At 41.8% G+C, this 23,877-nt stretch overlaps 1 protein-coding gene across 1 annotated transcript in view; it reads left to right on the forward strand.

Annotated features, from left to right (window-relative positions):
• The first annotated feature begins 6,887 nt into the window (after positions 1-6,887).
• hao1 (hydroxyacid oxidase (glycolate oxidase) 1) overlaps positions 6,888-23,877 on the forward strand; it is a 28,620-nt gene continuing 11,630 nt past the window's right edge. Inside the window, exons 1-4 of the mRNA XM_063184682.1 lie at positions 6,888-7,148; positions 14,009-14,160; positions 19,717-19,972; positions 22,900-23,075. Of these exons, the coding sequence (XP_063040752.1) occupies positions 7,012-7,148; positions 14,009-14,160; positions 19,717-19,972; positions 22,900-23,075 (721 nt within the window). The 5' untranslated portion in view covers positions 6,888-7,011. The remainder of the gene's footprint in view (positions 7,149-14,008; positions 14,161-19,716; positions 19,973-22,899; positions 23,076-23,877) is intronic.

Consider the following 23,877-nt stretch of genomic DNA (forward strand, 5'->3'; position numbering starts at 1 on the left):
ATTTACTCCAGGAGGAAAATGGGAAGGAAATCGTTTTTCAAATCGTTTAATAGAAAACGGAAAGCGTTTAAAAAAATAAAAAAAAAAGTAAAAAAAATAAAAACATTTTTTTTTTTTTTACATTTTCGAAACTATGCCGGCCAAATTTAAACTATGGCGGGCCGCCATAGTTTCCTCAATGTATGGGAAACACTGAACAGGTAGCCTAGACAACAGGTGTTGTCTATCACAGCAGCTGATTAGAGTGACAAAAGACCGGACCCCCTGCGGAGTGATATGAAACATTCGCTTTAGCAGTGAAAAGTCTTGTTGCCATTGACAGCGGTCTGATACGTCACACCATATAATAAAATAACATATACTACAGTTGTACTTGCATGTTATTACACCAGTTATTCCACTGTACCTAATGAGTAAGAGCACTGTAATTAAAGTCCCATTAAATAAAGTGTTACCGTTTGCTGTTTTTTTTTTTTTTCTTCCATTCCTTATCAGCCACATGACGTGGGTAAAGAGTCCATATGGACCATGGTCTTCCAGATGGCCATGCACAGCAACACAGTGGGATGCTCCTCTCTTTGGAGGCGGAAACTTACAGTTGTCTGTGCAAGCCTTGGTGGTGAAGGTGAAGTTTTTGAATGTGTTAAAAAAAATAACATGCTAAAACAAGATATCATGTAACATAATATTAAAGATTATATAGTAAGTAACTACAAAAAAATCAAAATATCCCTTAAATATTGTTAAGGCCATTTTTACAATGTGATGGCACATCTTAACAAAACAAAACAAAAAACATTGGAGACATTTGTTGAGTATTGAACACTACCAAAATGGTCAATTCCTGATCTAGCACAAAAGTCATAGTTGTATACATGGCAAAAGCTTCAAAAGAGAACTTCACAGATGTCCAACTTGCCTTTGTCATTTCAAAAGACCATGCAACCAAGTGAAGCATAGCACCAACATCATAAAAATAAGAACATTTGTTGCATGCATCCTATTATGTTTTTTGAACATAACAAATATAGTCATAGATGTCCAACTGAAAAACTAAATGAAGTTGATTCAAAGTAACAGCTTTTCCACTATACACATTCAAGCTCTACTGTTTCTTCTGATATTCCGGATATATGATGTATTGTTGCTCTCAGGAGAGGCTGATTGCCTGTGCTTTACTCTTAATGACCACCTTAGGAGCGTCTGGGGGCTACTTAAGACGACTCAGCTGAGCCTCCTCAGTCCTACTACTTTGAGTTCGCAAGTAGGCAGTCACAAGAGTGCCTAGAGTATTTCTTCTTTTTCTCCCAGACGACTAAAACATGTTCTTACATGCAAGGATATGCGTTTGGCGGGTGTCTTTGCTTTGAACTCACTGCCTTTACTTCGTTAAATAAATACAATATATATATCAGGCATTGGAAATTGACTTTTTTCCTAGAGGAAGCCATAGGAATAACTTCATTTTATTTATATATTATTGGATTATCTTCTATATAGTTGAATTATATTATATCATTTTAAAATGATGATAATATGCACACTATTTAGATTCAAATGTTTGAATACTTTTGACACTTAAAGAAATTTTGAAGCAATTGTTTTTAAAGTTTTGTAAGGCAAATAGACTGTTGCACAATACACCACTCTAAGGAACACGCGTGGGATCTTCAGTGTGTTTGCAAAGAACAGTTGTGCATTTTATAAGTATTTACTTTTTGACAAACATTTCATGTGAAACGATTCTTCTGACTGCAAATAAGAACTGCCTTGTGAACATGTTCTCACCAATCCCTCGCTCAGCTGGGATCTTAACTGTTTTCGTTGTTGACTTTTATTTTTTTACATTTTGCTGCATTCATTTTAATGGGGCCAAAAATGCATACAGCTAACTGCATATTCCAATAAAGCTAAACCAAGTGTTTATCACGTAGTGAAGATGCTTGTTTTTGCTAGAGTTATCTGTCCAACGTTACATAAACTGTTGTTGCAGTTCATTATGTGCCAGACTAGTTTGTTTGTTTTTATTGACTCATTGCATATTGCATGCAGATTTACAAATATATTGTGTGTTGGGATTTTTGTTTTTGGTTTTTTTGCTTCTCTACATGCTGTAATAGGCTATGGTTGTGCCATTCTTGTTTCTGTGATTTATTTCTATAATTAAGCCTAAGACTATTTTCTGTGTGAATTGTAAAATGTGTATTTTGAATTCTAGATTTCAGATAAAGCAATTTTTTGATGTTTGTACAACAATCCAGGTTTGTTTCTTTGTGTGGTGTGTTAAACTGTTATACCTAATTTGTAAAAGCAATTTGAAGCTTCCGATAAATTGTAAATGTGTACATATGATGTATTGACAGACATGCAAATTAAATATCTTCTCACATAGGCTTATGCCTCAATGAACTTTTCTCATTGCCCTTGTCTGTATTTTGTTTATCAACTAAACTAACCCCAAATTGGATCTTTTCATTAAAGTTTACTAAGTAATAAACCAATATTTTCTAGTATGGCGCAAATACAGTCATTTTTGCAGCTAAAAAATGTCTATGTCTGGAAATTCAAAATGGCGGACCATGGAGAAGATCCCCCTTTTCATGTATGAAAAGTGAAATTTTCCCATTCATAATAAATAGGCCCTACTTAGAATTTGATGGTGGTGGTAAGTATTCATGAAAAAGGTAACATTACGGTAGCATGAATTCTAGAAAGAAATAGCTCAAAATCTTATGCAGTGTAGGCCTGCCTTTAAGCCCATAAACCAAGTCATGTTGAATAATTTTCTTTACCAAGTCCAATCATTTTCCAGTAAGTCATTAAGATCATTGTATAAGGTTAGAAAAAAGATGACAATTTGGCCTACTCACTGAAGAAGCCTATTGCTGTTGGCCAGCAACTTCTACTTTGACTGCCAGTAGCCTACCCGTCAAGTCTTTTGCCGCCAGGAATAGCATATCTGCCGAGTTAATAAGGCAATACAGGAGAGATAGCAGAGAAGACAACTGTCTACGGGAGAAACGGACAGCGCAACCTAAAATTGAGGTGTTGGCATACGAGATCCCTCCCTTGCAGCATTGAAAACACCTCTCAGATAAGTCAAATTCAGACTTGGGCTAGTCTTCCTGCACTAGGAGGCTAGGTCTTGATGTTATGAAATTAGGGTATGTTACGAATACTTCCAGAATCATCTTTCTCTAGGGATATTGTTATTGTGTTTGTTTGTGTGTGTGTGAATGCCTGCTTGTGTGCTTGTGTGTTGCACGAACCCCGGACAAGTGGCGCCATGTGGCAGCCTCCAGGTGTGTGTGTGTGTGTGTGTGCGTGTGTGTGTGTGTGTGCGTGTGCGTGTGCGTGTGTGTGTGTGTGTGTGTGTGTCTGCTTGTTAATGTAGCCTATGCAGGGCCGTAACCAGACAGAAAGGGCGTTACAGCCTGCAATATCTTAGCATACGTCCATCATATCGTAATGATGCTGCTAATTAATTAACGTTAATCATGGAAAGCATCTTAGATTGACCTCACAGAAAAAAAACCATTGAAATTGCACATTAGACTTAAATTAACTAGCGTTCACGAATGAAGAGACAAATGGTGATATAAAGGATGGCAAATGAGAAACTTACCGTGGTGCTCATCCAGGCTACTCGAGTAGCTTGATGGTTTTCCAGTTGGTTGCCGCGATTCACCTCAGCTTCCTCTTTTTATTTTGAGATCCAGTGAAAAGTCACGCCTGGTTTGTAACCCTATCTGTTTTTGTAACAAATAGCACAATGTGTGTTTACGGTGTTTAGTTTATCGGTGATCTAAGTCAGTGTTTCCCAACCTTTTTTGTCCTGCGTACCCCCTAAGCCATTTTGTCATATGATGAGTACCCCATCGCCCTCACACATGCTCTGTTCCTCTATCCCAATGTGACTACACTCAATAAATTTGCTATTATTACATTTTTCCACGTACCCCCTGAGGTGTGCTCGCGTACCCCTAGTGGTACATGTACCCCTGGTTGGGAAACACTGATCTAAGTTACGTTATGAGTTACTAAACCTTGCGACTCCCATAGGAATCCATTCATTAATGCTGCACTCTGCCGTCCTCTTGCCGTCCAGTGGCCGTCCACTAGAACGTTTGACGTCACATGCAAATGATGGATACGTAAAGGCACCACGATGCTTAAAGTTGATTTTGTCTGTTTTTCTCGTAAATATTTCATGTATGGAGCGAGTTACTGTTGGGTATAGTTCTATCTCGTGGTGCTTAGAGCTGACTTTCGTGAAGCTGCATAATATAATAGAACGCAATGTTGGATGCAATATTTCCGCTCAGTTTTAAAATAACGTGATTATAGATTATTTTGACTTTTTTGTTAAAAACATGAGAATGTTTGGTGATCTTTACACCAAAGTCAGAACAATTTTCGTCATATATTAATTTGACAATTCTCTAAATTAAAAAAAAAAAAAAACTGGCAAAATAGTGGTCATGACATCAGTGGCCTCACGGTAAACTGTATCTATGCACCTTCTCACATGAACCCCTGACAATTGGCGCCGTGCGGCAGCCTGCAGACCTGGTGTGTGAATGTGGGAAAGTGTAGGCCTATATTTGTGTATGTGTATTTTTAAAGCGCTTTGAAACAACTTAAGTTGTGATATTGCGCTGTATAAATAGGCCTACAGATTGTATTGTATTGAAATGTATCTGGCAACCTCTCCAATCATTAGTGTTGTGACGCTTGTGAACAAATTGATAGAAGGAGGAGGAAAATCAATTATTACGTAGGCCTAAAGGGCCGTACACACACGTCGCTGCTAGTTACTCGCTCAGCGAATGAACTCAATAGAATGTCAATGTGTCCCAGCGAGACTCGCAGGCGAGTACTGTACAAGCGATGCGATGTGGGCGGATTCCGAGTTGAAAATATTTTATCTTCGAGCGAGGCGAGTAAGCGAGTAACCAATTGGAATGCAGAGTTCGGTACTTCTCGGCTGTCCATTGGCAGTTAAAGCCGCGGGAACTTTCAGCGAACGTTCCATGAAAGAGTGGCGAGTAGGCGAGCAAGCGAAAAGCTAGCTTTGTGTGTGTACGCCGCTTAAGACAAAATGACCTAGAGGTGGAGTCCAAAATGCTCTCTTCTTAACACTGAATAATTAAAAAAGTTTTTGAAAGACTTCCAAAGGAATGAGCCACTATAATCCGGAACCCATTGAAGAGCCAGAAATCCCATCTCTACCAATCACTTTGAACAGCTGAGTAACAATACAGTTAATGTAATCAGTTCCCTTTAACCTCTCTCATCTCCTTATCAGTAGTGTGTGGCCTGTGCTCAACACTGGCCTGAGTTGCACTGTTTAAAAATACCTTTAAGCACTTTCCCGACGTCATCATATATCATTATAGCACATTTGTCTTGAGTGTTATTTAAAAACAAATCCCCTTTTACTGCTGTACATACTGCCCTGTGTTCTCTGTGTGCGTGGCTTGTGTATGTTTCTCTGGGTAGTGAGCGAGTGGCACTGTACACTAGTGTGCTATGATGCCCTGCCATGCCTGTGCAGGGCCAGATTAAGAGGACAGGGCCCTTGGGCTACAGGATGCTGTTGCGCACACCCCAAATGCAAATTCAACTACAAAATTGCTTACGCAGCATCATAAGTCATAGCCATTAAAAGTATTACCAATACTGAAAAATGATTACAATTTTGTACATTTTTCCCCACCTTGGCCAATCCCCCCCAACCCCCCCCGCCCCCCCCCCACCACCACCACCACCACCACCACCCCCAGGCCTGTGCGTTTATCCGTCCCTGTGGCTGTGTATTGGCACTGGCTGGCTGTGGGCTGTATGTCCTCCAAAGAAACTCTCTATGTGTGTGGGATACCGAGCGGAGCAGAGTGAGCGCACCACGCTGCACTGATGTGCCGTGCCGTGCTGTATGTTATGTAAAGCTTACATGGGAGGATTTGAAGAGAGCCAAAATTCAAACACGACCAGCCAGGAATATCTCTGCAGCCCTAACCAACCTACAAAAGGATGCTGCAAGAGCAGCCTTGTTTTTATTTCACTTCTTTTTTTAACTCTTTCTTTTTCTGTAGGCTACTGCTGTTTGACCCTGCAAACCGCAGTCACACACTCAGAACAGAAAACAGTGAGGTGTAGGGCCCTCACTATCCAAACAGTGTGGAGAGGCGATTAGTGACACACAGACACAGACACAGACACACACAGACACAGAGACACACACACACACACACACACACACACACACACACACACACACACACACACACACACACACACACACACACACACACACTGCTTTGGTCACACTTCAGAAAGAGCAAGTCATTAAAGATCATTACAAAACAGGAAAACGGAAAATACTACGGTGTTCTAGCAAAAGTATTGATGGATTTCTCTTTTCCCCTTTCGCCCTTTTCTATTTTCTCTGTCTGTGTGGGCTGCTGCTGACAGCAGTAAGTTTAAAACCCATCCAAGCATCTCTAGAGATGGGATTTACGGCTCTTTGATGGGATCCGGATCATAGTGGCTCATTCCTTTTAAAGAGCTGTTAAAAAAACGGGCTATTTTTAATGGTTTTTTAATTATTATTTATTCAGTGAAGATAGCATTTTTGAATCCACCTCTAATTTTCCGATTGTTGATTTTTGCCACTCTCTGATTCGGTTCCCTTCGTTCACGTCCAGGAACCACTCAAAATAATCAATTTGTTCACAAACTTCACAACACTAATCTTGACAAGGCAAACACACTTTACCCTAAAACCCTGTATGCCAAAGTTAACTTGTAATAGAAAACCAGAGGAGCAGAAGCCATAAGTTAATGATTATATAAGTTGCCCTACTGATCTCTGTGAACATGCAGTACTGAGACCACTGTCTGCACACAGGCGTGTAGTGTGTGTCTGTGTGTGTGTGTGAGAGAGAGAGAGTGAGTGACTGCATTTATGTGTGTGTGTGTGTACATATGTGTGTAGTGTAAAAAAAAAACATGTCTGACAAGCCAGTCTGTGTTGCCGACTTTGAGTTGCACGCGAGGAGAACGCTCCCCAAGGCGGTGTTCGACTACTATGTCTCCGGGGCAGACGAACAGGAAACTCTGAGTGACAATGTGGCCGCCTTCTCCAGGTAGGTGACAGTACTACTCCTGGGGCCTCACCTCATGTACGAAAGAGTACATTTCCTAATGAATGTTGCGTATGTGAATATATGAAAAGATCGAAACCGTAGATCAAATGTGATCAGTCCATGCAGAAACAGCTTTTTATGCTGATTCATGTGGTATGTCTAATGATGCACTTCTGTAGATTTCCTACTGAATGTTTGCGTCCCTCCTCTCGTCTTCGGGTCGTCACAGACCTGTTTTCAATTTTGACTGTGTAAATAAACACCTTATGTTTAGTTTCTTGCATTACTGTGAATTGATACTGTCCCATTTATGGAAATAAGCTTATTTTGCACCTCTCCTTGAGTTAAATAATAGGGTTTTACAGTTATCCTACACTTTCAACCGCCAGCTGGTCTCATAGGACTCAATGTTAACTGCTAGCTTGGAGGTAAAATTTGCACTGCCATACCCAGAGAACGGTTGAAAGTACAGGAGAAAGGTAAAACCCAATCATTTAACTCAAGGGAAGTTGTAAAATATTGTAATATGAGCTAATATGAGCTATTCTAATGGGGGCAGCGTTTGTTTACATTTTTAAGAAAGTCCTACTCCAAATATTTTCCCAAACGGTACCGCTTTTAGCATGATGTACGCTGATGTTGTATAACCTTTTGGATGTTTTTGGGAATAAATAAAAATGTTTTTTTGAAATGTAAACAAAGCGCTGCCCCCATTACAATGACCAGGATCTCGGAAAAGGCTGAAGAAGAAAAAAAAATCTCAGGTACTGACAAGTCCAGGGTAGTGTGAGCATTACAACTGCATGTTGAAATTAACTGAACTTGTCCTTTAATAAGTGGTTTACAGCCAAAACAATAGGACATGTATGTCCCCGGTTCTCTGAAGGGGAATGAGAGAGAATGATCTCTCTACGGGAGGTCCTCATCGTATGAGACATCCACCGAACACCATATAATCACCGCCGATAGGCAGGGCCGGCTCTGGCTTATTTGGTGCCCTAGGCGAGTTTGATTTCTGGGAGAAGTTTGGGCTGAAGAGATGTTACGCTATTGAATTTCATAATATGCATATAGCCTAGTATATAGCCTATTCTCTGGTCTGCAGTAGGCTACTATATCACTCAGCATGAAAACATGCTGTGTAGGCCTATTATTGAATATGGTTCTGTTACATGATTGTCATTATGGAATGGAAATAATGCAGTGTATTTTTAAAGCTAATAAGCTAATTAAGTAGGCCTAGCCTAACACATTCAAGGAGATCTAACTATGGCAGCTAAAATTGTGTTGAATTTCACAGTGTCATTTAACATATTGCACCAGTCTTACATTGCTTGCCAGCCGAAGCAAGTATGATATCTACAGGCAGGTGGGTGTTAATGAGTAGTGAGTAGGCTACTAACAGTAACTCTTACTGTAGTTCTGGAGTTCATAACATTGTTTGGCATTTCGTTAGCGTTAGCAGGCTAACAAGCAATTCCACAGAGCAGAAACTAAGCTATTTTCCCCTCAAATTCCAAACAGCAACCTCATAACTATTGGGTTTTCCATAATCATAAATGGCTGTTGATTAAAGCACATGGTTCCAAAACACCCTCAGCACCTCATGAAATGACTGGTTAAAGTGATTGAATTCCTCATCCACCATTGGAACCAACACGAACTCTCTCCACTAGCCTACTACCCAACACTGCTGTTGGCTGAACGGTGTCCCTCCCCTCCTCCTTTCCACGAACACTGTCACCCGCCCACTCTCCCCTTCCTGTCTATTGGTTCACACACTTATCCTCTACCTAGAGACAGTTGAAAGGTCAAAAATGGCAGAATTGCAGAGGTGTTGAAAGTAAAACTAAAAGTACTTTTGTGGTGTAATTACAACACTAGCACATAGCATTACATAGCTGTTACACCATCTACTCCATTGTACCTCATGAGATCGATAGACGGTGTTCTTACTGACAACCACTGAAAACCTAACAAGGACCCACCAGAAACTTGATCCAACCAGTGCAGAGTTAGCTGATCGTAAGACAAGTACACAGGCCTACTGGTTACCAGAGGTGGAACGTAACTAAGTATTTTTACTTCGTTACTGTACTTCAGTAGTTTTTTTATGGAATTTGTACTTACTTGAGTAAAAATAAAAATGCAGACTTTTACTTTTACTCAGTTGCATTTTTTGACAATTACTTGTACTTTCTACTCCTTACATTTCTAGAAGAAGACTTAGTTACTAGTTATATTTATTCTAGGTTTTCCTGTTGTATTTCGTGGATATTTGAGTAGCCTCAGCTGCGGGCAGGGAGGCAGGACCAAGCCCCTCTTCCAAACTGACACCCAGTCAGAAAAGATACTTTAAATAACATTAACAGGACTCCATAGTCATGTTCAAATAGAACCGAAAACCGTTGCAGAATCTTTTTCCTATTGGATCAAGTTGGCAGACATGGAGAAAGGCAGCCATTGCGCGAGTAAGCCTACTTGTACTTTTGTACTCAAAAAGTACATTTTAAAGTTAGTACTTAGGACTTTTAGTTAAGTACATTTTTGGTGTACAACTTTTACTTTCACTTGAGTATTTTCTTCGTAGGGTACTTCTACTTTTACTTAAGTGCACAACTTCAGTACTTCTTCCACCTCTGCTGGTTACTCAGCTAAGTTACTTGTGTTGGAATTAAACTATGTTTCTTTTTTTTTACTTTTACTTTTGACACCTCTGCAGAATTGTGACAATATGCAATGTAAAAAAAGTATCTGTAATGTCGAGTACAGTTTTAAATCTTAATGCTCATCTCTACAGCTGGCAGACATGTTATCTGTGGCAGACATGACATCTGAATTCCTATCTTGCATTTAGGAAACTGTTTATGTAAATTTATCGTGAAATTTGCCCTCCGTGGGGCCCACGGCAACCTGTTGCCCAGGGGCCCCAGCCCATTTTAATCCGGCCATGGTTGTGCTGTAGATCTGCTGTCTAGGCTGCTACTTAGTTGCCTGGTTACCACCAGACCTAATCACAAGTCAGATCGAAACGATTGTGTAGAACTAAAGGCAGAATGGGAGTTCCCAGGCTAGCTACTTAGTGCTTTTGACTTAGATCAGGAGTACTTGGTTAGTGCTCAGTGGATGCTTCTTGCTGTTGATGGCCTTTTTATCCCCTTTCTGGAGTTACTCTGGCTTCTAAATACATTTACCGGTATTACCCACTGAAGTGAATATTAAGACTAACAATGTGGAGAAAGGTTGTAAAAACATATATTCAAGGTTTTAGGCAAATAGTTCCTTCTGTCCGCGACCCTCCTGGTAACCACTGATCTAGTATATGGTAGGCCTATCGCTAGCTGCCGCTGCTGTTGTGCTTTTTTTCCTCAGGTCAGGAGTACTTAGGTTTAGTGCTTAGTGGATATTTCTCGCTGTGGAAGGCAATTTTTCCCCTCTCTGCATAGTTTCTCTGGCTGTGTGTGTGGGTGCAGCACTAGATCAGACGCATTCGTACTGCATATACAGTAACTCTCCACTGCGGCAGCAATGCGGTAAAATCACCCACTGCTAGTGATTGAGAGGAGAAATACTTTAGTAAGGCTTAATTATTGAGCAAGCCTGTACATATGTTTAACCCTTATGTTGTGTTCGGGTCATTTTTGACCCGTTTTCAAGTTTAAGTGTAAAAAAAACACACTTTCCTTTATTGTGTTCGGGTCATTTTTGACCCGTTTTCAAGTTTAAGTGTAAAAAAAACACACTTTCCTTTATTGTCCCGGAATGAGGCTTCATCTAATCCTCAGTCACAATCATTTCAACAGGAAAAAAATATGTTTTATCATTTTAGTAAATTTTAAAGGTCTAAAAAAAAAAAAGTTACATCTGTGGTGTTCGGGTCAAAATTGACCCGGCATAGATTTTTGGTTGTTGTATGGCATTTTTGAAAAGCTGTTGGTTGCCCTTTGTCCTCAGTTTGGTGATTCATGGTGAGGAAAATATATTTCTTGCCTTAATTTTTTTCTCCCAGCTTTTTCATATAACAAATCCAAGATGGCCGCCGGACAGTCCCATACCCTACAATGTGTCATATCTCCTGTTGTGAAAGGAGTACAGATGTATTTTTGGTGTCTCCTCATATGTTTTCATGGTCAGGGAATCCATTTCTGCATTATATTATGAGAATTTTTGCACATTTCTTTTGCAAAATGAGTTTTTGCACATTATTTTGTCCAAAAAGCGTATCAAAAATCCATAATAGCACCCAAACATGTAGAAATTATCTTACACTTTCCATAGAGTTGATTTGGCAATAAGATAATGGTCCAGGTTCATAGCATAGTGGATTCAGATGAATAGTGTGACTTTTTTCATTTTCATTGAGGTGTTCATTTCCTATATCTTTGCATTAGATAGGCGGAATAGCTGTGAATCTGGCAGAATTGTTATTTTGTATATTTACCACACTAAACTCATATAAATATTGAAAAAACACCAAGTCAACATATTTCAACATTCATTTTATGCACTGAAAAACTAATTTAGTTGAAATTTGGGCTTTATCCTGCTATAAATCTCTTTGGGTTGGTCTGGACCCGAACTCCACAAATGTCACTATTGATTATATTTTCTAAGATTAGAGAAAAACTAATAAAATAAATTTGGGGGTTGTTGTACTCTCATATCAGCTGTAATACATGGACAACATAATCACTAATTATATCACTTTAGGAAGTATTAATAGTGAATTTATACAGGTTTTGATAGTTTTGGTCATCAAAAACGATTTGCATAATGTAAGATAAAAGACCAGTAAAGTCAAAAAGATAAATAAATAAATTAGATTTTCTATGGATATGAATACATACCAAGTTAGCTATGAGATGAAAAACAATATTTGATGAGAACTAGTGTTTTTAGATATTTTATGGCTGAGTTTTGTTATCACGGGTCAAAAATGACCCGAACACCACAGGTGTCTGCAGCTTTTGAACACAACACAAGGGTTAAGCATTAATGCAAGTCAACCGTAATATATTATCTAGGAAGATGTTGGCTATGTACTGTACACCAAACACATACAAATCTTCACAAATAAACACAAGAGCACTGGCAAAAGGGGACTGTGAAGTGAAATGGTGTAGAACTAAATTCAGCCAAATGGTTGTGTCCATCCGAGGAACGCAGTCCTAGAATTCACTGCCAACTCATTTCAGACTCTGTGACAACATCAACACCCTCAAAATGACCCTTAAGCAGTGGCTGAAAAGCCAGACCTGCTCCTATTAATTCATCGTATGAACATTATTTAACTTTTTGTACTTTGCATGTAGTTGATGATGTGTGGGTAAGATGTCTTGTTATTCGAGCAACCTGCGATAGTTCTGGCGACCCAATCCCTACAACTGACCACGAATCAACTGTGCTTTGTTTAATCAGCTGCAGCTCGCAATTGGATGCTGGCCTTTGGCGCACTTTATTTAAACTACCGAATTTGTTTTCCTGCCATTGCTTTTCGCTGGTTGCTTTGCATCCACCACATTCCCTGCTCCACCAGACTTATCATTGCCAAAGACTGTCATACTGTTGTCATTGTTGCTTGCTCTGTTCTAGGGGTTACGTTGCCTTTCCAGCTAAATGGAAGGCACTCCACCTGATTCTGTTGTTCCCTGTCTTTGCTTCCATGGAGCTCATGGAGAAGCCAGGGAACTTCCTCCGAACAGAGCCATGCCACCAGACACAAAATGTCTCCATTTAGAAATAAAGCTTACACGTAAAGGGACACTGTGCAGGAAATGGTCAAAAAGGTACTGCAACTATGCTGCTCATTGAAACTGGGTTGGCTATCACCAAATTTGATATTTACATGACAGTTTACTAAGTAATAAAAACATATTTTCTAGTATGGTCCAAGTAGAGTCGTTTTTCCAGCTAAAAATGACTATTTTTTTAAATTCAAAATGGCGAACCATGGAGAAGATCCCCCTTTTCATGTATGAAAAGTGCAATTTTTCCAGTCATAATGAATACTTAGAATTTGATGCTGGTGGTAAGTATTCATGAAAAAGGTAACATTAGTGAATGGGCAGAATGAATTCTGGAAATAAATAACCAAAAATCTCACACAGTGTCCCTTTAAGAAAATGTAGGCCTATCTCTGTTTCTTGTCTCATTTCTGACTAAAGTAGTTCTGACAGAAATGATATTAATCTCAAGTGTTAAGTGTGAACATGGTTTGAATGTTGGTCTACTTTCTTTTCTTTTATGTAGGCTATTTTGTGTTTGTGATGTATGGGTATAATGTCTGCATGTTCTGATGTTCTCATGTTGTATTGTTTGTTTTATTTTTGTTTGTTTTATGATACCTGCCTTAGGGAAACGGATGAAATTTAGCAACTAAGTAATGTTTTTTTACTGATCTATTGATTAAAGCGCATTAATATCAAGTAAATGGAATGAATGAATGAATGAATGAATGAATGAATGAATGAATGAATGAATGAATGAATGAATGAATGAATGAATGAATGAATGAATGAATGAATGAATGAATGAATGAATGAATGAATTTGCACAAATGGTCCACCATGTATGGATTAGGCCTATACACAAGGTGTGCTGGTAGCATGAATCAGATTCCCTTAGCCTGGCCTGACACAAATGATAATTCAAAAGTCTCTCATGTCCTCTTGTCTGTTCTGTTCTGTTCTGTTCTGTTCTGTTCTGTTCTGTTCTGTACTGTACTGTTCTCTTCTCTTCTCTTCTCTTCTCTTCTCTTCTCTTCTCTTCTCTTCTCTTCTCTTCTCTTCTCTTCTCTTCTCTTCTCTTCTCCTCTCTTCTCTTCTCCTTTCTTATCATCTGCTCTCCTCTCCTCTGCCAAGGTGGAGGTTCTTCCCCAGGGTTCTGCGTGACGTGTCTGCGGTGGACCTGTCTACAGAGGTCCTGGGCCAGACCGTGAGCATGCCCATATGTGTAGCCGCCACCGCCATGCAGAGAATGGCTCACCCAGAGGGGGAGACCGCCACCGTCAGAGGTGGGTCATGGTCATCCATTGGTTGTGCTTGATTTACATTATTTGAAGAGTTTCATTGCAATATGACGTAAGCACCATTTTTGACTATTGCATTTTATTACTGGAAATTACTGTTCAGATATCATCTACCTGTATGTGTGAATTCTTGACATTCAAGATTTTTTTGTAAATCTCCTCAGTAATTGGATTGTTTTGCATCCTGGTGAAATTTACATTACAGTTTTTCTCAATTGGTTTTGTACATTTCTCACAACAGAATAATGATTCTCAAAAGTCTTTGTTCAATTGTGACTTCCTGGTGTTACCTGTGCACATGGTCAAATCAGTTTCTCATTGTTTTCGGCATATAGCAAATGCTCTCGTCCACCATGCCATGGCTGTGTACAATTCTCAGTGATTTCGTACATTATCAATTGCTTTTGTCATATCACTCAAAAAGCTTTGTCACCGAATGCATGAAACTATCTCAATCTTATCTGATCAATGTAATATAAAACTGAATTTACAACATTTCCCATCCAATCTAAACAGCATTTCGCTTCAGAAAAGATCCTCAAGAGTGTACTATTCAATTGACAACATGAGAAATTGATTTGACAAGCTTGTCCATACACTATGACACAATGACTAACCATTCTGCTGGCGCTGATACGTTTATTGACACAAAAAACTTGGTTTTGAAAGACAAATAAGGGTTTTGAGCAAGAGACTCAGTTTTGCAGGTCATCCATGGTGTTTTGCCTTTTGTTAAAGCTGTTTTGAGAATGAATACTGTGTTTTGAAAATTGCGAGAGAGATTCGAGAAATATACAAAACCAATTGAGAAAATACTGTAATTTTAAAGTGCTTTATGTGTACATTTGATGATGTTTTATTTGGTACCATAGACTTCCACTGCTACATTAAATATGGCTATACTTTCAAACTAGGCATCGAAAACACATAAAACAACCAATACATATACAGGCATGCAATACAACAATAGGCACTGTACTACATTATATTACTCTATGCCTCATGTGCCCTTCATAATTACGCTCCTCCCAAAATTACAATATTTCCCTAGAATTTCACAAGACAGTAAGTGCACTTTATACAGTATCAGTGTATTGTTTCAAATTTATTTTGCTTTACAGTTCTAGATTTTTTTTCACATGGGCTTGCAAGACAAGTAAAAAGGGATGGTAGAGGGCGCAGTTTGACACCTCAACCAGAGTTTGGTATTTTTCCTATTTTGCAATGAGAAAACCTGTCAATAAATAGGTCATAGTCTAAATGTATATCTAGGACAATCTTATCTGATCAATGTAATATAAAGTCAAATTTACAACATTTCCCATCCAATCTCAACAACATTTTGCATCAGAAAAGATCCTCAAGAGTGTACTATTCAATTGACAACATGACAAATCGATTTGACTAGCTTATCCATACACGGACCACACTATGACACAATGACTAACCATTCTGCTGGCACTGATATGTTCATTGACACAAAAACTTGGGTTTTGAGCAAGAGACTTGGTTTTGCAGGTCATCCATGGTGTTTTGCCATTTGTTAAAGCTGTTTTGAGAATGAATATTATGCTTTGCAAATTGCGAGAGAGATTCGAGAAATGTACAAAACCAATTGAGAAATACTTTAAGTCAGATGACTTGTTAGGGAGTCTTGGTGTGGGCCCACAAGAAGCATAAGAGGCATTCAGAAGGCATGGATGCTTATAGTAGGCAACAGAATGAGTATGCCAACCTATAGGTAGACTAGATACGTCATCGCGTATTACCAGCACGTCCACACAGGTCAGCCATGTTAGCCCAGCCTAAACTCTCTACAGACTCTCCGTAAACGGAAGTATTGAAACATTGAGGTGTTTAATATGCATACTATCTCGCTGAAATATTGACAAGTGTATATAAATGGTAGGGTTCCTTATAACATAAGTGGGGTGAAACACCTAGGAGAGCAATATGCTTCCCAAATACACATTTTAACCATTGCTGTTGACGGCAGTGATATATTCATTGCACCAAATAAAGACAACAGAGACAACGTATTGGAAGAGGGATTTATATGGCAAGTCCATTAATTTCTCTGCATGCCCATGCGTCACGACTCATTTTGAACACAAGGTGAAGCTGTCGAACCCAAAGCAGAAGGTGAAGCGGAACGTTTAATTGTTATTTTACTGAAAATAATAAAGAATACTTTGTGTATTTGTTTATGAGATCTATTTAATTACCTGAATATAAGCCTACTAAACTATATGATACATTATGATAGACCTATGTATATTATAATATAATGTGAATAGCCTACTCATCGCTATGCAGTATCAACATAATAGCCTACTTCAGTTTGGAATTTTTTATACTATATAACAAACCAAACCTTTCACAAATCGATGGAAATCTGAGGGAAGTATGGTCATCTGAAGAGTATGTAGGCCTATCACTGAAAACTCATTGCAACTGTTTGAGCCAGCAGGCTGGGCTAACATGCCTGCCATGCACGGACGCTCGACTTTCATTGACTGTAACGCGTATCTAGTCTTCCTGTACAGATCTGTGATGCCAACGCAGTGAGGTGGTCTTCTTCCTGATCTGTTTATTGTATAATTGGCTTCCAGGAATTCTGGGTAGTCACAGCCATGTTCTATGAACGCTGCTGACATCTGTAAGTGGGAAAAGACTTAATCACAGTCTGCAGAAAAAAAGGTAATTGACATGAGTCATTCTGCAAGCAGTTCAACAAAACTATTTCCCCAAAGACAACGTTGAAGTAACCACTGTAATTTAAATGACAAGCCATTGAAGATGTACTTTCTAATTGGCCTCATTTAGACTCTGAACTGAATCATAGGATAAAGCCCCCCACGGGCCCTATGAACGTGAAAGATCCTTTACTGTAATTTGAGGGCAGAGATGAAAAGTCTTGAATGTACGGTATGAAGGTGGGATGATTATGATATGATGGGGACGTGCAATCCACAGGGAAAATACATTATCCTGTAGAGGGGCCACATGTGGCTCGCTGAGGTATTTCACCTGGCCCGCAGAGCCTTAAAGAGAGACAAGCTTTATTTAAATTCAAAAGGCTACTCTCACCCAACATTCTTAAAATGGCTAATGGTTTCACATTAGCTTATTGCTGTATAGACTACTCAATTCATCTAAATAGCCAACAAATTATGTCAGTACACATTGTTTCTTATTTTGGACACCAGATGGAAATTAGTCTTTGTGCTATAATCTGGCACATTTACATGTAGACCTATGTTTGTACTGTATGTATCTGTTAATTAATATGCAATGTCCTGAAAAGTAAAAGTAAAGTAAAGTAAAGTAATGACATATGCCAGTTGCCTGTGATATCTGGCCCTTCTGTCAATGATCAAAACCCAAACACAACCAATTTGGGCCTTTTGCCCAAAATAATTGCCCACCCCTGCTATATTGACAGAAGCTGATGCATTACAGATAGAAAGACTTCAATATAATGAAGGCTTAACCGTGTGCTATATGTGTGGACTGACAGCCGATAATAATCTGCTAAAAGACATAAGTGAGTCCAATGTTTGGTTCTGTTTTTCATTAGACCTTTTTGGCCACCAGGTGGCAGCATCGGGCTAAATAATAGTCTCACCGATGGCACTTTGTCCACAATTGACCTGTGCCATCTTAACTTATTAAAGTCCTTCGTTTCCACAACTCTCAAACCTACATCACAGTACTTGTTCTGACCAATGTTTTGGTTGGTTGTCCTAACTGAATCATTTTTTCAGACCCTATGTCACAAATGTCAAAGTCTGTCTTTGTTGTATGCTTATTTGTTTTGCTGTCTTTTTCTCTCACTCTTAAATGGCACTTAGCTGATGTTTTTATCCACAGAGACTCACGGTTATTTTAAGTAATTGGAAAAAATTGAATCGAATCGAATTGTATCATATCGTGGGGAATTCTTAAGTATCGAAAATAATGGAATCTCTGCTTTAAGAAATCAATACCTTATTGTATCATCATGGAGGCTGCGATTTACACACCTACTGTCTTTGCAGCATCTCTACCTCTCTCTCTTTCTACCTGCCTGTCTCTTTATGTTATCTCTCTTGCTTCTATCTCTTCTTGCTTCCCTCTCCTGTTGTCTGTCTGTCTGTCTCTCTGGCGCTCTCTCTCCTCCAGCAACATGCCATAGTGTATGATGATGATTGTCGGCTCTTTTTACCATGTCCTCTGCACCCCCCTCTATCATCTCTCTCTCCCTTCCCATCTCTCCTCTCCTCATCCTCCATCCCTCTCTCCTCCTCTCCTCCCCTCCTCCTCCTCCAACTTGCCACAGCGCTGGCACAGCGCCATCCTCTCCCTCCCCCCTCCTCTCCTCTCCTTTGCTCTTCCTCCATCCTCTCCTCTCCCCCTCCCTCCCTACTCCTCTCCTCTCCTCTCCTCCTCCTCCCTTCTCCTCTGTTCCTTTACTCTCCTCCTCTCCTCCCCTCCTCCTCCAACTTGCCACAGCGCTGGCACAGCGCCATCCTCTCCCCTCCCCCTCTCCTCCTCTCCTCTCCTTTGCTCTTCCTCCATCCTCTCCTCTCCCCCTCCCTCCCTACTCCTCTCCTCTCCTCTCCTCCTCCTCCCTTCTCCTCTGTTCCTTTACTCTCCTCCTCTCCTCCCCTCCTCCTCCAACTTGCCACAGCGCTGGCACAGCGCCATCCTCTCCCTCCCCCCTCCTCTCCTCTCCTTTCCTCTTCCTCCATCCTCTCCCCCTCCCTCTCTCCCTCCTCCTCTTCTCTCCTCTCCCCTCCTCCCTTTTCCTCTGTTCCTTTCCTCTCCTCCTCCTCTCCTCCCCCAGCCTGATGAATTCGCTCTCCTTACAATGTTGTCTCCTTCACTCTCTCCCCCTTCATCCCCCTCTCCTCCACCTCTCTCGCTCTCCCCATCCCTCTCTCTCTCCTCCTCCTCTCCTCCTCCAGCCTGCCACAGTGCTGGCATGGGCATGATGATGACTCTCTCTTTACCATGTTGCCTGTTCCCCTCTCCTCCCTCTCTCCTCTCCCCCTCCTCCTCCCCTCTCCTGCTCCAGCCTGCCACAGTGCTGGTGTTAATGCTCAGCTCTTGAGCCACCTCCACCATCGAGGAGGTGTCCCTGGCCAGTCCGGACAGCGTGTGTTGGTCTCCTTACCATGTTGTCTCTTCCCTCTCACCCTCCCTCCTCCTCCCCTTCTCTTCTTATCTCCTCCTTCATCCCCCTCTCCTCTCCTCCTCCTCTCCTCCTCCAGCCTGCCACAGTGCTGGCATGGGCATGATGATGTCTCTCTCCTTACCATGTTGCCTCTTTCACTCTCTTGCCTCTCTCCCTCCCTCCCTCCTCCTCCCCTATCCTCCTCTATTCCTCCCCCTTCTCCTCCAGCCTGCCACAGTGCTGGCATGGGCACGATGATGTCTCTCTCCTTACCATGTTGCCTCTTTCCCTCTCTTCCCTCCCCGTCCCTGCCTCCCTCTCTCCACCCCCCTCTCCTCCCCTCCCCCATCCATCCTCCTCCTCCTCCTCCTCTCCTGCTCCAGCCTGCCACAGCGCTGGCGTGGGTATGATGCTCAGCTCCTGGGCCACCTCCACAATCGAGGAGGTGTCGCTAGCCAGCCCGGACTGCGTGCGTTGGCTGCAGCTGTACATTTACAAGGACCGGGCGCTGACTCAGACGCTGGTGCGCCGGGCCGAGGAGGCCGGGTATAAGGGCATCTTTGTCACCGTGGACACACCTTACCTTGGCAAGCGGCGCAATGACGTGCGCAACCGATTTAAGCTGCCCTCTCATTTGAGGTAGGTTAGTACAAAGCAAGCGAACTAACTTGCTGACTCGTACAGAGTTTTTGGCTCGCTCGCTCGCTCACTCACTGACAGACTGACTGACTGGCTGGCCAAACAATGAAGGGCTAGGATGACGTACAGTTTTTAGCTAAGCTAACCTATCTGTTTGTCTGTTTTTGCCAGCAAAGACTATGTGGTGTGTGTGTGTGTGTGTGTGTGTGTGTGTGTGTGTGTGTGTGTGTGTGTGTGTGTGTGTGTGTGTGTGTGTGTGTGTGTGTGTGTGTGTGTGTGTGTGTGTGTGTGTGTGTGTGTGTGTGTGTGCATATTTAGTCAACCAGATGGCTTGAGAATATTTGTACCCCCAAAACACACACACAAGAGTAAATGTGTCAACTTGCAGGGATTTGTTTAGTGGTGGTGTTCTTCAAGCCCAGGGCCCCCACCAAAACAAACACATCAGATGAGGCATTCAAGCATCATTAACTAGTGTGTGTGTGTGTGTGTGTGTGTGTGTGTGTGTGTGTGTGTGTGTGTGTGTGTGTGTGTGTGTGTGTGTGTGTGTGTGTGTGTGTGTGTGTGTGTGTGTGTGTGTGTGTGTGTCTGTACGTGCATGCATGTGTGTATGCATGCATGTGTATTTTTTGTGTGAGTGTTTGTGGTGGTGGTTTGAGGAGGTTGGTGGGCATTGGAGGGGGAGGTTAAGTGTAAATAAGGAATAGAATAAGAAACGAAAACAACACACACACGCACGCACGCAAGCACATGCACGCACGCACGCACGCACGCACACACACACGCACACACACACAGACACACACACACACAAATAGGGCCGCTGACTGCTTTGGCTGGGCAAAGACATCTGAAACGACCCAAAATCCAATCAATACAATATAATGAAGAGCCAATTCTGGGCCTCATCTTTCCCTGGGCCCGGGAGTGACCACTTTGCACCACTGCCTGCTGGCAAATTTGATATTTTCATGAATATTTACTAAGGAATAAACTAGTATTTACTAGTATGAACAAAGTACAATACGTTTTGCTGCTATAAGTGTCCATTTCTGGACATTCAAAATGCCGGACATGGAGAAGATACACCTTTTCATGTATGGAAAATCCAATTTTCCCAGTCATAATGACTACTTAAAATTTGATGGTGGCGGTAAGTATTCATGAAAAAGGGTAGCATTGGTAAATGGGTAGCATGAATTTAGTTGTGATAGGCCACCACTCATCTGTTTAGAAGGTGCAGGATTCAGTAGAAATTTCTGTATAAGAAGAAGACAATCCGCACACTTCAGGTCTATTTTTGTGCAAAGAAGCGTTGCTTGACTTGCAAGCTTTCAGTCCTTAGACCTTCATCAGGCAGAGTCTCTGCCTGATGAGGGTACTTGCAAGCTTTCGGTCCTTAGACCTTCATCAGGCAGAGACTCTGCCTGATGAAGGTCTAAGGACCGAAAGCTTTCAAGTCAAGTAAAGTTTCTTTGCACAAAAATAGCATGAATTGAGGAAAGAAACTGCTAAAAATGTTACACAGTGCACCTTTAAATGTGGGTTTATAGTTATTTATGGAAGGAGGTGACTGCAGGCAACCATTTCACTTGACTTGTGTCATACAGTACTACAGATTAACCTGTTGGTGGAATAAGATTAATGGAGGATTGCTCTGGGGTCAGCCAAAAGCTCACCACAATATGCTATTCACAGCGAGACACTTAAATGCTGATCTTTAAAGCGGAAAGTCCACTCCCCTTAAGTACCTTTGCCAAATGAGTTACATCAGTTGAAAAGAAAGGGATCAAAAGAGTCTATAGAACATATTTACCATCACCGCAATGCAATTTTTTATTCATGTGTGTAATAAAAAAAATCTTTCCTCCCTCGTTTATAAAAATTGTTGACATTTGATGAACCTGTCCGACTTTTTCAGGGGACCTTTCAGTTTTCTTGGTCCACTCACCATAAAAGTGTGTCAAGGTAGAAAGTGCTGCTTGACAAAGCCGCTGATAGTTTTGCCCAGGCCCCCAGACAAAAACAAAGGTCATCTGAAGAGCCCCGACACCCAATACATACAATGTAATGAGAACCCAATTCTGGGGTCCCACCTTTGCCTTTGTCTCTGCCTCTCCCCCACCTCTGTGCCCAGGACAACTGACCCCTTTGCACCTCTGCCCCTGTCAGCTTCTCTAATGCTCTGTGTTTGCTAAAGGAGTCACTGCCTTCGCTTTCACCCCGGAGGCCAAAAACAACACCTTCTAGACTAATTCCATTTAGACATCTCTCTAAAAAAAGAAACAGAGAGAGAGAGAGAGAGAGAGAGAGAGAGAGGTAGAGAGAGAGAAAGAAGAGAGAGAGAGAGAGAGAGAATTTGCATGTGCATTTGAGAGAGAGACTACTCACACTCATCTCCTGTTTGTTTACTCACCTTCATATTAATTTACTTTCTTCTTTTCCTCCTCCTCCTCCTCCTTCTCCTCTTTCTCCTCCTCCCCCTCCTCATCCTCTTCTCCTCCTCCTCCACCTCTTCCTGCTCTACCTTCTCCTTCTTCCTCCTCTGTCTTCTCCTCCTTTTCCTCCCCCATCTCATTCTCCTCACCCTCCTCGAATGCATCTTAATATGTGACCTTGCCTCCTCCACTTGCCTCCTCCACTTGCCTCTTCCACTTGCTTCTCGTCATGATGACATCACTGACAACAGCATTATATTTCAATATCTTGCAAAAGCTCAATTGTAGAGTCTTTTTCTCATTTGCAATTGGGATGGTGAATGAAAAACAGTCCCTCAAAAGTTGTTGTGGCTAGGCTGACAGCTGGGAAACTTTATCGTTTTCTCCACGGAGGAGGGGCCAGGAGGCGGGACGAGGAGACAAGCGCAAGTGGAGGAGGCAAGGTCGCATATTAAGACGCACCCCTCCTCTCCTCTTTCTCCTGTGCAGGATGTCCAATTTCGACTCCCCAGATTTAGCCTTCTCAGCCAAGGAGGGCTATGGGGAGGACAGTGGGCTGGCGGTGTACGTGGCCCAGGCCATCGACCCCACCCTACGCTGGGAGCACATCGCCTGGCTCAAGAGCATCACTAGCCTGCCCGTGGTGGTCAAGGGAGTCTTGCGAGGTGACCCACACAGACACACAAACACGCACGCACGCATGCACGCAGGCACGCACGCACACACACACACACAGGCACGCACACACACACAAGTTTTGGCAAAGGACGCGCTCAACTTCTTGGAAAAACGAAAGTCTTTGGGTGCGAGATAAAAAGTATCAACTTAAGGAAGAAAAATCCGCACTCACAAAACTGCGTCTCATTATTTATTTATATTACCACCATGTCCAAAAAGCGAACGCGTTTCGGCTATCAAGCCTTCATCAGTGCGTGGTCCGCACACACACACACACACACACACACACACACACACACACACACACACACACACACACACACACACACACACACACACAGACATAAACACACACACACACGCACACGCACACGCACACGCACACACACGCACACACACACACACACACACACACACACACACACACACACACACACACACACACACACACACACACACACACACACAGAGTTTTAAGAGGTGCGACCAGCAGAGTCATGCTTGGTTAAGTGATAAGTGAGTGTTTGGGTTTCTCACCTCCCACAGCAGCTTTGAGGATACCTTTCATCTCTATGCGATAGTGCACCACAAACACACACACACACACACACACACACACACACACATACACACACACACACACACACACACGCACACGCACACGCACACGCACACGCACACGCACACGCACGCACGCACGCACGCACACACACACACACCCATGCACGCACACGCACACAGTCACGCACGTACGCGCACACAGTTAGGTGGTAGGTATGCCAGTAACTA

The sequence above is a fragment of the Engraulis encrasicolus genome, chromosome 19 (assembly GCF_034702125.1).
Source record: "Engraulis encrasicolus isolate BLACKSEA-1 chromosome 19, IST_EnEncr_1.0, whole genome shotgun sequence".
NCBI classification, from domain to species: domain Eukaryota; kingdom Metazoa; phylum Chordata; class Actinopteri; order Clupeiformes; family Engraulidae; genus Engraulis; species Engraulis encrasicolus.